The following is a 16,951-nucleotide window of genomic DNA, read 5'->3' as shown; positions in this document are numbered from 1 at the left end:
GTGCCATTCCTCTCTCTCCCTCTCTCTGGACAGTTCCCTCTGCGGTGGGTGAAGTCACAGTGAGTAACAATGGGAGGACTGATTTCCTCAGTGTCTCGTGGCGGCTGGCCTCTGGGGATGTGGACAGTTACCTGGTGACCCTGAGCCACCGCGAGAGAGCAGTGCACGCCGTCACGGTGTCTAAAACCAACAGCAAGTGTGACTTCAGCTCCCTGATCCCGGGGCACCTCTACAACATCTCCATCACCACGCGCAGCGGGATCTATGAGAACCACACCTTCGTGCAGGAGCGCACTCGTAAGTCACTGCTTCTCTTTTATCAAGGCGGCTGTCTCCAGGTAGAGTTCACTGCAAAGGCGTTTCCGTTTTTTCTGTTTTGCATTGTAAGCTACAGACAGGGTGCAAACCTGTAATTGAAACAGTACAGCAGCATGTAGTTTATACTACGTTTAGAAGTAAACTGGGCTATTTAACATAAACAATTTCAAGTAAGGAAAGGTGGAAAATAAACAGCCCAATGATGCATCTAATGAAAAATATTACAAGCTCTACAAACGCAACATATATTACAAAACAAAACAAAGTTAATTCGTGCCTGTATACAATATGTGGGTCCTGACAAAATATACTTTGATGATGGATATATCGCAAGCTTTAAAGCAGTGAAAGGCTCTTAAAGCAAACACAGCTGAATTCCAGACCTTTGAAACAGAAGGGTGTTGCACACGTACCTTCACAGTAAAACAACTGAAGCAAGTTCTGATCCGACATATCAAAGATAACCCCTCACACAGGTGCAGAGGCATTAAATGGAATTTGTCTGGAATGTTATTAAGCTACAGGATGATCTTCACTGTCTTTACATTTGCATACTGCCGGATTAGCAGATTAGCAACAGGTGTCTTTCTGTTGTGTTCTCAGGGCCTTCCAAGGTACAGTATTTGAGAGCCAGCAACTCTGCGAGAAGCGACTACCTCATTGTGTCCTGGCACAACGCGACGGGGGACTTCGACAATTACCAAGTGATCATTAAGAGCAGCAGCGACTTCATTCGGACCAGCACCATCCCCAAGTCTCAGAACGAGTGTGTGTTCCACTCCCTGGTCCCTGGGAGACTGTACATCATCACTGTCAGCAAGAGAAGCGGGAAGTACGAGGCCAGCGAAACAACCAACGCACGAACGTGTAAGCAAAGGATTGATTTACATTGTTATTGCGTGATCGCCAACCTGGTCATCAAATATAATTGTTTAATTCAGAAGAGCTTTTTGTACTTGTAAGTGGTGGAAACACTGCTCACCTGAGTGCATACGTATTCAACTACATAACCAGTGGGCAAAACACATTTAGTTTAACTCAGATTTTGTGATTGAAAACAAAGCCCCATTCAATTGAAGAACATGGCAGTGGATCTAAATACTATGGCAATTTAAGCAATTAAAATCAGACTCTTTATGTGCCAAGGTTGTGAGAGCCAACAGCTATAATTGTACATGTGTCATGTCTCTTATCTGTAAACAGTGATTTAAAGCACACCAGTTATGCCACTGAATGTCCTACGCAGTTCCACCAAGCTGCCCCATCTGTTAGTACAATACCACTCGGTTTGTGATGAAACCATGTTCTGTTGAACTGTTCTGTTCCACCAGTCCCAGCCGCAGTGAGGATGCTGACTCTGGCCGACAGGCACACCGAGGATCTGCGGGTCACCTGGTCCCCTGCTCCCGGCGACGTGGATCGATACGAGATCCAGCTCCTCTTCAACGACATGACGGTGTTCCCTTCGATAACGCTAAGCAACACTGCCAGGGAGTACCAGTTCACCTCACTCACGCCGGGGCGGCTCTACAAGATCGTGGTGCTGTCGTTCAGCGGGGATCAGCAGCGCTCAGAGTTCGTTGAAGGTCGTACAGGTGAGGAATTCCTCAGGGAAGCTTGTAATCTGCGTTAGTCAGTTTGAAAGGGCGTTGAATACGGCAGTGGATCAGTTGCTTGCCTGCAGTAAATTGTGGACAAGCGCTACTGCACAGGGCAGTTTAATTCAGTTTGCAGCACGAATGTGCATTCTGACGTATTACAAATAGATTTGAAATGAATTAATGTTATGAATCAAATATTAGTACTTACTTTTAGAGAATTACATCAAAATATCTACTAACAGGCAACATTAAGTTTCATCCTACGACCTCTACATGCCTGAGCTTATGGCTTGAATCTTATTCCGTAAGTGCAGTACATATCGGAAGTGCAGAAACTGAACGGCTTGTGTTGCTCAGTTTGGTGCCTCTTTGTTTTCTGCAGTCCCCAGCATGGTGAGGAACATCCTGGTCTCCAACAATGGGGAGATGAACAGTCTGAAGATCAATTGGACGCCCGGGGGAGGGGATGTAGACAGCTACACCGTGACCCTCTTCCAGCAGAGCCGGCTTGTCTCCTCACACACCGTCCCCAAGCCGGTGCTTGAGCACAGCTTCCACCAGCTGGAGGCTGGCGAGCTGTACAACATTATGGTCCAGTCCAACAGCGGCCACCTGCACAACAACAACACGGCCACTGGGAGGACTGGTGAGCACGCTCTCCTGCGCTCCTCTCTCATTCCAGGGCTGCTGGGTCAATTTACAAGGCCTTTAAGGGTGTTTCAGTATAGTATAAAGCCACTTGGGAAGTTCCAGTTATCTGATTGGCTAGCAACGTTCCCTAGAATAAATATTTCAGTATGAATGTACAGTAGAGTCTACTGTCCTGTTGTGTGTTGTTAGAAGAAATACTGGGAAACAAGTATTCTGCACATGCCTGTTGGTTTTACTACTAATAGTTCAAGATTAGTAAAATGATTCATGCATTGTATTGCAATATGTTGTGTTTCTTCATTGTAACATATAAGACTGTGATCAAGAGTACCCAACCAAACACTACACAGATACAGCAAACACTACACAGATACAGTACTACACCAGACAGCAAGCGGCTCATGAATGATGGGCATGGTTTGTTGGTTGTATCATTCTCCTCCAATCATCCATCATTAGTTAAGGACCATATTACTGTTCTACATATATCTCTTCTATTGAGACCTATGTAATGTGCCTTTACTGTATCTATACAATTGTAGACCACTGACTTCTCAATTGTCATTGTTCCCAGTTTTACCGAAACAGGTTTTCACATTAACTTGCTGCAACTCCTAACACCCCTCTTCCTCTCCTCTGTTGCCCCCTTTCCAGTTCCAGCCCCTGTGACGGGCCTGGTCGCTGATAACAAGCACACCAGCTGCAGCCTGGTTATGAGCTGGCAGGCTGCTGCAGGGGTGGCGGAGGGATACAAGCTGGAGCTGCTCAACGAGGAAAAAAGCCTCATCGCAAACAGTTCCGTGCCTGCCTCTGCACGGCAGCACAGGTTCAATGAGCTGACCCCTGGCAAGAAGTACAAGGTCCGAGTGATCACTGTCAGTGGTATGCTGTACAGCAAGGGGGCGCTCACGGAAGGAAGAACAGGTAACCAGCCCAGTGCTCCGTCTCCATCGGTCCAATGCTCTGCACGGCTCATTGAGCTCTGCCATGTGACACTCTTGATTTTTTAGGTGAAGCGTCCCATTTAACTGAAGGTTGTTAACAGGTTTGATATATGGCTGCAAGGATAATTTGTAGTCTTTGTTTGTGAAGTCACAGTTGTGTTTAAACATTTTAAAAAGCACAGTTCTTTAGTTTTAGTAAACTAAACAAATTTTATGTTAGTCTTTTTATGTTTTTTTTATTATTTGTTTTTTGGTTGGACAAGGTTGGACAGATCTGCACTGGTGTGCATGGCTTTGGTGGGTACGGTTATGGTTAGGGGTAGGGTTAGGGCTAGGGTTAGGGTTAGGGTGCTGACCCACTCTGAGCCCTTTTGAGAGCCCTTCATGTGCCCTTCTCAGTGAGAATTAAACAAGCACACTTGCTTATGGAGTAGAGTGTAATCAAAAGTGCGTTGTAGGAGAGTGTTTCTGGGATGCAGTGGAAACATTCTGTAATGCTGGTGCTCTGTAATCTGATTATAAGGACGAATGAACAAGTATTTTACCAGCAACCCTTCTGTTTGCATGCAAGCACTGTTTCCACCACTCTAGAAGAGTTTGGGACCACTTGAGTATTTCCAGTAGTCATATACCGAACATCACACCGTGCTTACTTAATTAGCGGGTAGTTATGTTTTCGAAATACAAACTTGGCTGACAGTAGTAAAATGAAGAAGACCATTTCCTTTGTTGGTAACTCTTGTGCTGTTTTGTTGTGTCTGTTTAGTTCCAGCAGCGGTCAGTGCGTTAATGATCACCGGGAACAGCACAGAAAGCTTGTCTTTCGGCTGGGAGACCTCCGAGGGACAGTTCGAGGCCTACGAAATATTCCTGTACAACCCCGATGACACCCTTCACGACCGCAAATCTGGGACAGCCAGCCTGAGGCAGTGCTCATTCCATGGGCTGCTGCCAGGGAGGATGTACAAGATGGCTATCGTGACGCGCAGCGGGGATCTGACCAACGAGACCTCCATTCATGGAAGGACAGGTACGAACAGCCATGCTGCTAGGAATGCTAGCTGTTCTGCTCGGGGAAAGTGTACCTGCTTTGTAAATGTCATTGTGAAACTTTTTTATTTTTAATTCTCCTTCCCTAACCCCAAAATGAAATGAAATAAATCCTGAGCCTCTGAATGTCATTCACCTCCTAAAAGCCATCTTTGGGGAATGTTTTGTCAGAAAGTAGTTTCTCCCCAAGAAACACCAAACAGTGATTGATCAAAAAAAGTGAAATAGATAATATTCTCTTGTAAAACACTGTACCCTTTTTTTTCAAATCATACTTTTTTAAAATTCCACTGCAGAGTAAGTACAATCAAAATACAAACCATCAAGAATAAATTTATTAATTGTTTTTTTTTTCAGAATAAAATAAATAAATTACATAAAATAAAGGCTACAATAATCTCAAATAATATGTTATTTTATTTGCAATTACAGTGCGAGAAACTTTTTGTACGGTGTTTTTAAAAGAAAATCGTTTATGTCTGCTTAGTCCCGGCCCCAGTGACCGCACTGCATGCTCTGAACAAAAACCAGACCGACAGCCTGTGGTTCACCTGGAACCAGGCTGCAGGAGACCTCTCCGGATACGAGATATCCCTGCACAACCCTAACGGAACACTGCAGGACAAGCGTGACGGCAACAAAGCCCTGCGAGAGTGCCTGTTCCAGCACCTGATCCCGGGGAGGCTCTACAGATTGGTCATAGCCACCAAGAGCGGCTATCTCACCAACAAAGCCAGCGCCGAGGGAAGGACAGGTAGATGAAGGCTTCTTTTCTAATTTTTGTTCACATTATAGTGTTTTCTGTGTTAGTGTTTCAGTGACTGATTAGTTCTAGCTTGATAAAATGTGTGCGTAAGTAACAACGAGTAAGGGTGGATTTTATTTTATGTAGTAGAAAATTGGCCTTGACAAATGAAAAATATTGCAAAAGCAAATAATGCTACACAGTTTTCAATTCAGTAACTTCACAATGTTGCCACTTTTTATCGGATTTCTTTTTTTTTTTTTTTTTTTTATCGCAAAGCCCCACGACCTCCCAAGTCTGTATCATTTGCGGACGTCACAAACACGTCCCTGGAGATCTCGTGGACGGCCCCTGAAGACACCGATTACGAGGACTTTGAGCTGCAGTGGTCTCCCCAGGATCCCCTCTCCGTGATCAACCCTTACCAGATCGGCAGGTCCGGGAGCCGCATCCTCCGAGGGCTCTACCCGGGGCGGCTCTACAACGTCAGCGTGCGCACAGTCAGCGGGATCCCCCTGACAAACAGGGCCTACAGCCAGCCCATCTACGAAACCATACGAACAAGTAAGTGGCCATTCTGAGCGTTAGACTAGGCAACAGGTTACTACTGATCCTGAGTTCAAGTCAAGTTTCTTGGACATCTCAGCTTGGCGGAAAATAGTCACAGTACCACTACACAGTTCTTCATGGTTAGCACAACAATATCCGCAGCAAAGCTCTGTGTCTCCCAAAGCAATTTATAACTATGTCCATCTGTTGATCATGAAATATTTCTCGTGCTGGAATTAGTAAAGCACTGCCTGCATGTAACACAATCCATTTTGCTCAATAGAAAAGTTAGCTACTGTTTTAAAGTTTGTTGATCTATTCTATTGATCAAACCGACGGCAGATCTAAATACCACCACTGTTAAAATAATGAAAATCAGACATACAGCAGCGCATGTTATTCTCTTTATTTTATTTAATTTCTACCTGTAAAAATATGGAAAACCCAGGAATGTTAATATCTGAATTGTTTACATGATCTTCCGGTGTTAAAATCTATTTAATAGACCCCTATATTGTATTCAATAGCTAATATCAAAATTATAAAAAAAAAAAATAAATGTGATTTTAGTCCAGATTGGAAAAGGTTGGGAACTACTGCTTGACTGCAAACCCCGATTTGATGGGTTACTCCCTTCTAACAGTTTACCATAGTAAAAGCATAACCAAGTGTATCAAAACATGGTTAAAGCATGGTAAAGCACAGGTAAGCATTGTAAAGAATAACAAGGTATGGTAAAGCATGTCAAGCCAGGGTAAACTATGGCAAATACATAGTATAACCATTGTTAAAACTGAAAAAAATATACCATGCAAAAATACCGTTATAAGAGACTCCTGTTTTTATCTAGAACCTGAGCGCATTCAGCACATCCACTGCCGACCCCAGAACTCCACGGCCATCTCCTGCTCCTGGAGCCCCCCTCAGTCAGACTACGACGGCTACAGCATCGAGTGCTACCACCAGGGCTCCCGCGAGCTGGTGTACTCCCGCCGCACCGGCAAGGACAGCTCGCCTTACAACATCGCCAAGCTGGAGCCGCACAAGCGCTACATCGTCTCCGTCCAGGTGCTGTCCGACAAGATGGTCAGCAGAGCTGTGGAAGACAGCGTAATAACCATGATTGACCGTGAGTACGACGAGCTACGCTACACACTGGCAGGGTTACTATTAAGCGATTGTTAAAATGCACTTTTGTTTAGGTTATTTGTCATTTAAGAGTAAAGGGCACATGTGGAACAGGCGAAATTACATTTACTGTGCAGAGGATTATAATATAAATGCTGCTGGTTTCTTTGTCCAGGATGTGGTGATATTGGGCCAGTCCATGCTATGTTAAAGACTGTACTACAGTGCATGCTCTCTCCCATTATAATAATAAATGGCATTATGTGGGAGCTGCAACCACACTCCTGTATGCCTTGTATTGGAATGACATGACATTTTTAAACTGTCTGGCTTTAGGGATTACTTTGTTAATTAACGAAATCAGCGTGGACATTTTTCCCCACCATGTATATTTAGTTGCTTTGTAACTACACAACCACCTGTGATAACAGTGAAATGAATACAAACTGTTTCATTGTAATGCATCTGGCTCTCTAAGGGCGGCAGGCTGCTGATCTCTCTAGCGTCTAATTCATTTTCAAACGTTTTAATACTCGGGTAATCCATGAATTACTGCTTTCTATTAAACCAAGTACAGAGTCAATGGGGTGAAAAGCACCTTAGAGAAATATAAAGGGCTGCATGCATTAAAACTACCTGGTAAGGGACTGTATTAGTTTTGTTTTGATTGAAAGCCCTCTATGGAAATAACTGAGGTGGTAAGCAATCAATTGAATCTAATCAGGTAGCCCTTAAATCTTCCACATTAATACAGCTAATTGCTTCTCTTTACTGTGTATTGAGGGAACTGTGATAGTGCAGAAGTGTACTGTAAAACGATTGCATAAAGCTGGGTGAAATCTGCTTATTTTTATAAACATTAAGCCTTCTCTGGCCCGTAGTAGTCTATTAAGGGATGGAGGTTATTTTAGTCAATGTTTTTTAAGACTAAAACAAAACTTCTTTCTGTAACATTACACTTTCTTTTTTCTTTGCAAAAATAAAATGCTGAAATACAGGGGACAGCTTATAGTAAATATACTCCACTGCGTGTTAGAACATCTCATTTCCAGGAAAGTCCCGTCCCCATGTAATAAATTAGAACATCTCATTTCCAGGAAAGTCCCGTCCCGATGTAATAAATTAGAACATCTCATTTCCAGGAAAGCCCCGTCCCCATGTAATAAATTAGAACATCTCATTTCCAGGAAAGTCCCGTCCCCATGTAATAAATTAGAACATCTCATTTCCAGGAAAGTCCCGTCCCCATGTAATAAATTAGAACATCTCATTTCCAGGAAAGTCCCGTCTCCATGTAATAAATTAGAACATCTCATTTCCAGGAAAGTCCCGTCCCCATGAAATAAATTAGAACATCTCATTTCCAGGAAAGTCCCGTCCCCATGTAATAAATTAGAACATCTCATTTCCAGGAAAGCCCCGTCCCCATGTAATAAATTAGAACATCTCATTTCCAGGAAAGTCCCGTCTCCATGTAATAAATTAGAACATCTCATTTCCAGGAAAGTCCCGTCCCCATGTAATAAATTAGAACATCTCATTTCCAGGAAAGTCCCGTCCCCATGTAATAAATCAGAACATCTCATTTCCAGGAAAGTCCCGTCTCCATGTGATAAATTAGAACATCTCATTTCCAGGAAAGTCCTGTCCCCATGTAATAAATTAGAACATCTCATTTCCAGGAAAGCCCCGTCCCCATGTAATAAATTAGAACATCTCATTTCCAGGAAAGTCTCGTCCCCATGTAATAAATTAGAACATCTCATTTCCAGGAAAGTCCCGTCCCCATGTAATAAATTAGAACATCTCATTTCCAGGAAAGTCCCGTCCCCATGTAATAAATTAGAACATCTCATTTCCAGGAAAGTCCCGTCCCCATGTAATAAATTAGAACATCTCATTTCCAGGAAAGTCCCGTCCCCATGTAATAAATTAGAACATCTCATTTCCAGGAAAGCCCCGTCCCCATGTAATAAATTAGAACATCTCATTTCCAGGAAAGTCCCGTCCCCATGTAATAAATTAGAACATCTCATTTCCAGGAAAGTCCCGTCCCCATGTAATAAATTAGCTAGGGCAATGTAGACAGGTTATTTATTTTAGTATTATAATTATTATTTTTTTTAGGCTGTTTGCCTATTTACCTTGTTTAAATTTGGTATATAACTCAATGAATTCTGTCCTTTAAAAGAGCGCCGCCATGTTATCTTTAATGTCACCAGAAGGGATTTGGTTTAATGCACATCAACAGCACAGTGACCCCCAAATAGTGCCCGCTAACCCCCAACACCACTTCCTGCCCTCTCATCAGGATGATTGATCTCAGAAGTTAAAACCTGCCATCCAAGCTACCGTCCGAGCATTCTGGCCATGCCCAGTCCTATTTAACTTCTGACCAGTTTTGACCTCCTCCCTGAGCTTCACTGTGCCACAGCTGTGTGCAAGCAGGAACCCATCAGGAACGAGGCACTGCCAGTCATCATACCCGTACTAGTGTATTTCGAAGTGTGACTTACTTTTAAAATGCAATATTAAATCCTAAATGAGGGATTTATAACCACCATCTCCACAATGCTTAATTGAAGAGGAGAGTGATATCTAGAAAAGTGCATTCTATTGCAGGACTCCGTTCTAACCAGCTCCTTATCATTGTGTTGATCTGGTGGGAACACAGTTCTGTATAGACCGGAAAAGCAGATGTTGCCTACCCCTGATCGAGACCCTACATGGTGAAATAAATATAATGCACTGACAGGAAGCAGCCATGGCTTTAGAGATCTGACATCTGGCTGTGCAGAGCAGCAGAGGAGATGAGAGCGTCAGCATCTGCAGTGGCTGGAGCTTTCTGTCTAGCTTCAGCAAACTGGAATCAGGAATTATCTGTGCCCAATCATTAATCAGATTAACTTCCTTTATTAAATCACTTAAGCATTTTGTTTTCATTATACCTTAATAAGGAAGAGTATATATCAAATTTTAAAATAAAAGAAGACGGTTAGAAAAAAAAAAGTCTGCAAAGTACATCCTGTTGTATAATGTCAGGGGAGAGAGCGGGGGCTGTATGACAAGCAGGTGCTGCATTGACAGTGCAGCACACTCAGACTAACATGAAGATGATAAATGCAGCTGCCTTTCAGATAATTAAATTAAAGACCTTCCCTGGTGTTGTACATATTTTGTACAGACAGAGATGCAGTAAAGAGACTTGAATGCACTGGTAGATGTTTGACTTTCATAACCTTGATACACAATGATCCCCATTCCAGTAATCGAAACAGTTGCTGTGTTTAGTTCCAGTGCTGTTTAATTGAAGAGACACCGCTGTATTTACAACTTAAACAAACTTCTCCCTCTAGTTGGCATACGAATTCTACACTCAGGTTATATGGAGATTTTCTCATGGAGGATGTGGTTCTATAAATTAGCTGTCCACACTGTAACTCCATTACTAATGTTAAACTGCAATTTAGTCAAACAGCAAAGATTCAAATTAAGTAAAACTGTTTTAATAGCGCAACTTTGCACACATCATCAATGTACTGCTCCTGCTGAGTCCACAACTCACCAAAACCTTCATCATCCTCTTCTATTTACAGCTTTCCTGAAGGTACAGTAGGTTTCGCTGTGCTTGCCCTTGTAAACTTATTGCCTTGTAGATCATTGCCAGCTGCTGCTGTGAACTTTGAGTTGATACTGTTGCATTCACCAGGCCATTGCTGGAAATGAGGTGTTCAACCACTCTTTCAAACGTAAATGCTGTCTGCATGAAAAGCGCGTCTGATAAGAATGTGCTCCTAATTGCTTTTTAACCGTCGACTGGTTTTTGGGAAATTGCAGATATGCCACTGCATTCCTGGATGCAGATTGTAATTGTACTTGCGAGTTTATAATTAAATGAACTATTCATTTTAATAATTGGATTGCGTGGTATTAATATTTCATCATTTTATTAAAAAGGTTATTGTCGTGTTTGACGCTGCTGCTGCTTACACGTGATTTTCCCCAAAGATACCTTTTAGACACCAGGGCCTTGATTCTCAATTCTGTTACCCGAATTCGCAATACAGTACAATTCCATAATGTGTATGAATACTTGAAGACTACCCACAAGCCCCTAAATTAAATGTCTGAATTGTTTATTTCTGGTTTTGTAACTTTATTTTTTTCTTTTCTAATGACAAATTAGAGTAAAAAGTTTTTTTGAATGTAACCTGAAGAAAACAAAGTGCAATACTTATGGTTGGGAACAGGTAAACCAATCTGGAAAGCAGTGAATAAATAACCCTTTCCTGGATCTTGTGCAGGTTTCATTAAAGCGAGTGCTTCCACAATAAATACATTCGCTCAAAGCTTTGAAAATGTCGTGGCAGGCATGAGCCAATGCAGCATTTTCTTTATAAAGTATTTAGTAAGCACTTCCTTCTTCTTTTTTTTCGGATGAAAGTTTGGCAGCAATTTGGAGGTTCGGTATTAATCAGGCTACGCAGCTGAACAAAAAAGAGTGGAGCTAATCACTTTGATCACACTGTTTTATGTTCTCCACTTTAATTACGTCCTTGACTAAGACAGAAAAGATGCCTGTAGCATATCACTGATATTGCAACCAATACTGAGCTCTGTGTGCCAGGCTGCTTGTGTTAACAGCTTCACTCAAATTATAATTTCTGATTAACTAATTTAACACCCAGATATTTGATAACCTTAACTTTTTCAGCTGAAAGTTTTTGTGGTTGTTGTTGTTGTTTTCTACACCAATTATACAAAAAAGCACAATGATTAAGATAAGGGACAGGATTAATTGTTGCTCTTCACTGGCACAGGTCCTCCCCTCCCACCAGACAACATGCGAGTGAATGAAAAGGCGGTGAAGATCACCAAGTCCACGATCTTCTTCAAGTTTAACTGCAGCTGGTTCAGCGACGTCAACGGGGCAGTGAAGTACTTCACTGTGATAGTGAGCGAGGCAGACGGTAAGACCACTCTCGCGTCTCCACCTGGGGGCTGCCACGGGGACCTGTTTAGAGTGGGGTCTGATGAAGGGGGCTCAGCTTCTAGCAGATTTTGTGTCCACCTCAAGAAGAACTGTCAGATTCAGCACTGAATCATATTTGTAGATAGTGAGGCCCAGGATTGGTTGGACACGGAGGCTCAACCACACGGACGGTTCAGCCAGGGCAGGGTGGGGACACATCAGAGTGGAATATAAGTGGAAGTGTAATGGATCACTAATGTTTTTTTACCAAAGGGTAACCAGGTCAAGCCTAGTCCTGCGTGTGACTTTAATGCTTGGTCCCTAAAGACTTGACTTTCTGAGCAATATTTACGGAAAAGGGGGGAAGTTTGCCTCCATTTCCGTGAAGGAAATGAAACAGTTTTAAAGTAATAAAATGAACAATATAGACTGGAGAAGTTTGAGTATTGTTCTGAGCGGTTTCTTGCTGGTTTTATAATGTTAATGTCCTGCTTTGTTACCGAAAGTAAAAAAAGAATCACTGTCCCAGAGTTCCTTGGACTTAGCATATGTATGTTGATTTCTTTGTCTATGATCCAGGCGTTGAACAGGTACAGCTGGATCAGCACCACCCCTTGCCCTCGTACACAGACTACAAGCTCAACGCTTCCATTAAAGCCTACCAGACCAATTACTTTGCCAGCCGCTGTGCTGAAAACCCTGACAACAGCATCCAGAGCTTTGAGATAGATGTGGGGGCGGGGCTGGAGAGCCTCGGAGGGAAGTGCGAGCCAGAGCAGCAGAGGTTCTGTGACGGGCCACTCAAGCCCAGGACTGCCTACAGGTGCGATTTATTACTGCAGTTCTGTTGCCCGAGGCACACACTGCAAGATCATTGTGTCCGGACGCGTGTCTTCCCTTGTGATGATGATGGATAACCAAGAGCAAGCCAGGAGAAATGCACTTGCACTAAATTAAATACTTTTTTAAATGTTATTTTATATTTCTATCCAAAATAATAATAATAATAATAATAATAATAATAATAATAATAATAATAATAATAATAATAATAATAATAATAATAATTATTAGGTTGAGTTTCTCTGTTTTCCATGAGGAGAATATAACAGACTTCTATTTTCAGACTTCAGAGTTCTATTTATTTTTTTATTTTTTTTGGATTGCCAGTTTCTTTATTTATTATTTTTTTAAAGATGCCCTCTGCTCATGCTTTCAGTAAACTCTTTTTGGACAATAGGAAAAGTGATGTACACAAATTGAGTTCAGTTATGTTCAGTTATGTCACGTCCAATTGTTATCTCCGGGCTGGGGTATTCTAAGCTGGTAACTGCAGTAATGTATATGGATCTAATATTTACTTGTTTCTGTTTCGCCAGGATCAGCATTCGAGCATTCACACAGCTTTTTGACGGGGATCAAAAGGAATTCGCCCAGCCCCTTTTTACAGACACCCATTTCTCTGAGCCCATAACCACTGAGTCAGGTAAGCCTGCTTGTTTAGGCTTGTTTACTGCCGTCTTCGTGAGTGCACTCAACCAGCGCTCATGTAGTATTCTGTTGTTTTTTTTTATAACAAGTGCAGCATATGGAAATATGTTTACAGCTGGGGGCAATTGAATTAGCCAAGACAAATGTCATGAACAGGACATGTATTATTATTATTTATTATTATTCTTATTTATTTCTGAGCAGAAGCCCTTATCCAGGGCGACTTACAATTGTTACAAGATATCACATTATTTTTACATACAATTACCCATTTATACAGTTGGGTTTAAACCCATTTAAACAGTTGGGTTTTTACTGGAGCAATCTAGGCAAAGTACCTTTCTCAAGGGTACAGCAGCAGTGTCCTCCACCTGGGATTGAACCCACAACCCTCCGGTCAAGAGTCCAAATCCCTAACCACTACTCCACACTGCTGTATCAGTTACCCAAACTGACTGATCAAACACAGAACCTTGCTCTACTGCTTCTTCCAACTGCTTGCAAATAGCTGCCTAAAGAAGTGGGTTGATTGCAGTCATTCGCATTCCATGGGTGTGGAGCTGGCAGCAGAGTGGCGCAGGACTTCAGGTTTGTTTGTAACTCTATAAAGGAAAAGCTACTCCAAGAGCAGAAAGCAAGTGGAAATGGGCGAGGGTTAAACAAGCTGGTCCTAGTGAACAGGGAGCAAACCCCGGGAACAGGGAGCAGACTCTGGGAACATGGAGCAGACACACACACACAGAGAAAGGCTGTATCTTTTCAGCCCCCTTATCAATTGGAGAGCCTTACAGTATATTTCATGGCCTCTTCCTCTGTCTGTTTTTATTTTAGAGCCGCTAATAGGCATTGTAGAGGGGATCAGCGCTGGCTTGTTCCTGATTGTGATGATGATTGGTGTGTCTGTTCTGTTGATTTGCCGTCAAAAAGCGAGGAAAATGTAAGTATGTGATGTAATTTGGTACGTGAAGTGGTTTTAAATAAGTCTTTTACTAATTGTATATATATATCTATATCTATATATATATATATATATATATATATATATATATATATATATATATATATATATATATATATATATATATAAAATAATAGATGGGCTTCATTGAGTTACAGGAAAATAATTTCATCTAGGGTTTCTGTGACATCATAAATTACGAGACCTTTGATGGAATTGTTTTCCTGTAACTCACTGAAGAGGCCCATCTGTTATTTTTTATAATACATGGATACCCTTGTGATGCTAATATTAAAGAAGACGAGGTTCAGCAGTACAGTTGGTTTTTTTAAATGTAGTGTTCCAGTGCTATGGCCTTATCTATTTCTCCAGTTTCTCTGAGATACGAATTTACCAGCTGTATATCATTTTTTTAACATATTCTCATTGTGTTGATCATTAATGAACATTTCTATACAATGGGTGTTGTCGAGTGATTGAAAACGAGACATTTTGTGTTTGAATTGAAAGTTGAATGGGTCAAAGTTCAAATATATCTATCATGTTTTGTCACGACTGTGCTATTATGCCTTTTTTTAGAATGGCTCAGGATGCAAATATAGCATTCATCCATGTATTTAATATATATATATATATATATATATATATATATATATATATATATATATATATATAAAAAGTATTTTCAGGGAAGGCGTTTCTTCTTGTACTGCAGTTGTGTGCTGCACTGTGATGCCACGGCTACTCTATTATTACATGATATAATGCTGCTTACGGAACATAGTGCTTCTTCGTGTGGCATCTCAGAAGAGCTTTATAAAGCATGTTGAATGGCAGTAAAAGCAGCAGGGTCTGCTATAGGCAATGATTTCAACATCCTACAGTATATGCAGTATACTTTGAAGTTTCCCAAAGAAATACCCTCAAAAACACACTCAACCCTGTGTTTCCTGGTTGTAGCCAGTGCAGCCAGTGCATTCCGTGAAATACTGCTAAGTAATGTATTAATGATTTTTCTTCTCGTCAGCGAATATTTATGAAAGTATAATGATTTTATTTCTGGCACTGGAGTTTCCAGGCTCACCAAGTTAATGTTGTTCTATGGTTTTAATGTTATTCTAATGTTGTACTGAAGGATTTAAACTTAAAATGAAATACGATTAATACTTGTGATCATCTTTGTTGTCATCTCTTTTAATTGCCTGTATTTCAATCGGCGTGCCTCTGTTTTGTTAGATGTTTTATTTTGAAATCTCACAAGTCATTACCATTTGCTCGTTCTATATCCATCTATGTGGCAATAAATGAGAAACAAACATTAAGTCTGCCATACATTATTTATGATGATGCCTAACTAATGGGTTGTTAATGGCTATCAAACAGTTTGTTTTAGCTTGTCTAATTAGAAATGTGATTACTTCATTTGACCCTTGAAGATTTTTAAGATGGGTTCTATCGAGCACAGTTTTTGGAGCCTGTGACCAGCACCTGTGTACAGTAATAGCTGTCTTGAGTGCCTCCTGCTTATGCTGTGGCAATCTACAGCTATGACCAAGAGTTTTGCATTACCTCGAATTTTAGGATTGAGAAATAAAAAAACAATATGAACATCATTTTTATGTTTTACTTAACATCATGTAATGAAAGAAACTACAAAATGATATTGCATAAGTCTACTGGAAGCCATAATAGTGGTACAGTATTTCATGTAAATTTTGAAATTTCACATTTTTCTCAGTTTTTCGTTAAGTACTGTATATGGAAAACTGTAAAGCGTTATGTAATTCAATATGTTAAAGAAACATTATTCAGCAGGTTTCATTCGATTTTATGAGGCACAATTAGTTAATTCTATATAGAGGGGGATGCAAAACCTCTGGCCATTGCTGTACTTAAAGCCATGTAAAAAAAAAAACAGACCTAAAAAGGTAGTGGTTCTGCAAGCAGCGTCAGGAGTTTACCATATTCACCCAAGCTGACAGCTATCTCGGTGACCAGGCCAGAGAGCACACAAACACCTGCCCACTCTTCTTCAGTCCTGACCTGAGCTAGCCCTGTGCTTTTATACACGTGGCCAGGTGAAGTTGGAAGTGAATTAGCCAGTTTAGCCTGACTGCTTACTGCACACGGATTTCAGGCATGATTTTTTAACCCCATCCCTGCCAAACTAACAAAACATATTTCCATGTATCATATTGAAATACATATTGTTGCGAAGTGGACAGTTTGTTGTAATCCGCTTCTTGTAAACACTGCAGGGTCTTCTGTAAGACTTTTGTTGCAGTTTACATCTCATTAAAATGTACTCTCACAGAGACAGGCAGTGCATTCATTATGAAATTCCATAGTTCATAATCACCACAGATAAAACACTGAATCTGAATTACTTGAAGCCTCCCACCAGTCCTTTACAACAGTGTCTTCAGAAAAAAAAAAAAAAAAAAATATATATATATATATATATATATATATATATATATATATATATATAGATGACCTGTGAATGTACAGCTTTTCAAATTGCACCTGCACTCAGCATTTTTT

General features: G+C 41.0%; 1 protein-coding gene across 2 annotated transcripts in view; it reads left to right on the top strand.

The window, feature by feature from the left end:
* The window catches only part of LOC131697391 (receptor-type tyrosine-protein phosphatase beta-like), a 45,380-nt gene that overhangs the window by 18,967 nt on the left and 9,462 nt on the right, over positions 1-16,951 (top strand). For both annotated transcript variants that reach the window (XM_058985620.1, XM_058985623.1), the window contains 13 exons: positions 34-297; positions 922-1,185; positions 1,650-1,913; positions 2,302-2,565; positions 3,225-3,494; positions 4,281-4,544; positions 5,052-5,318; positions 5,589-5,873; positions 6,709-6,987; positions 11,807-11,956; positions 12,538-12,781; positions 13,338-13,444; positions 14,281-14,386. In XM_058985620.1, coding sequence (XP_058841603.1) covers positions 34-297; positions 922-1,185; positions 1,650-1,913; positions 2,302-2,565; positions 3,225-3,494; positions 4,281-4,544; positions 5,052-5,318; positions 5,589-5,873; positions 6,709-6,987; positions 11,807-11,956; positions 12,538-12,781; positions 13,338-13,444; positions 14,281-14,386 — 3,028 coding nt within the window. The remainder of the gene's footprint in view (positions 1-33; positions 298-921; positions 1,186-1,649; positions 1,914-2,301; positions 2,566-3,224; positions 3,495-4,280; positions 4,545-5,051; positions 5,319-5,588; positions 5,874-6,708; positions 6,988-11,806; positions 11,957-12,537; positions 12,782-13,337; positions 13,445-14,280; positions 14,387-16,951) is intronic.

The sequence above is a fragment of the Acipenser ruthenus genome, chromosome 14, assembly GCF_902713425.1.
Source record: "Acipenser ruthenus chromosome 14, fAciRut3.2 maternal haplotype, whole genome shotgun sequence".
Lineage (NCBI taxonomy): Eukaryota > Metazoa > Chordata > Actinopteri > Acipenseriformes > Acipenseridae > Acipenser > Acipenser ruthenus.
This window is presented reverse-complemented; position numbering and strand designations above follow the sequence as displayed.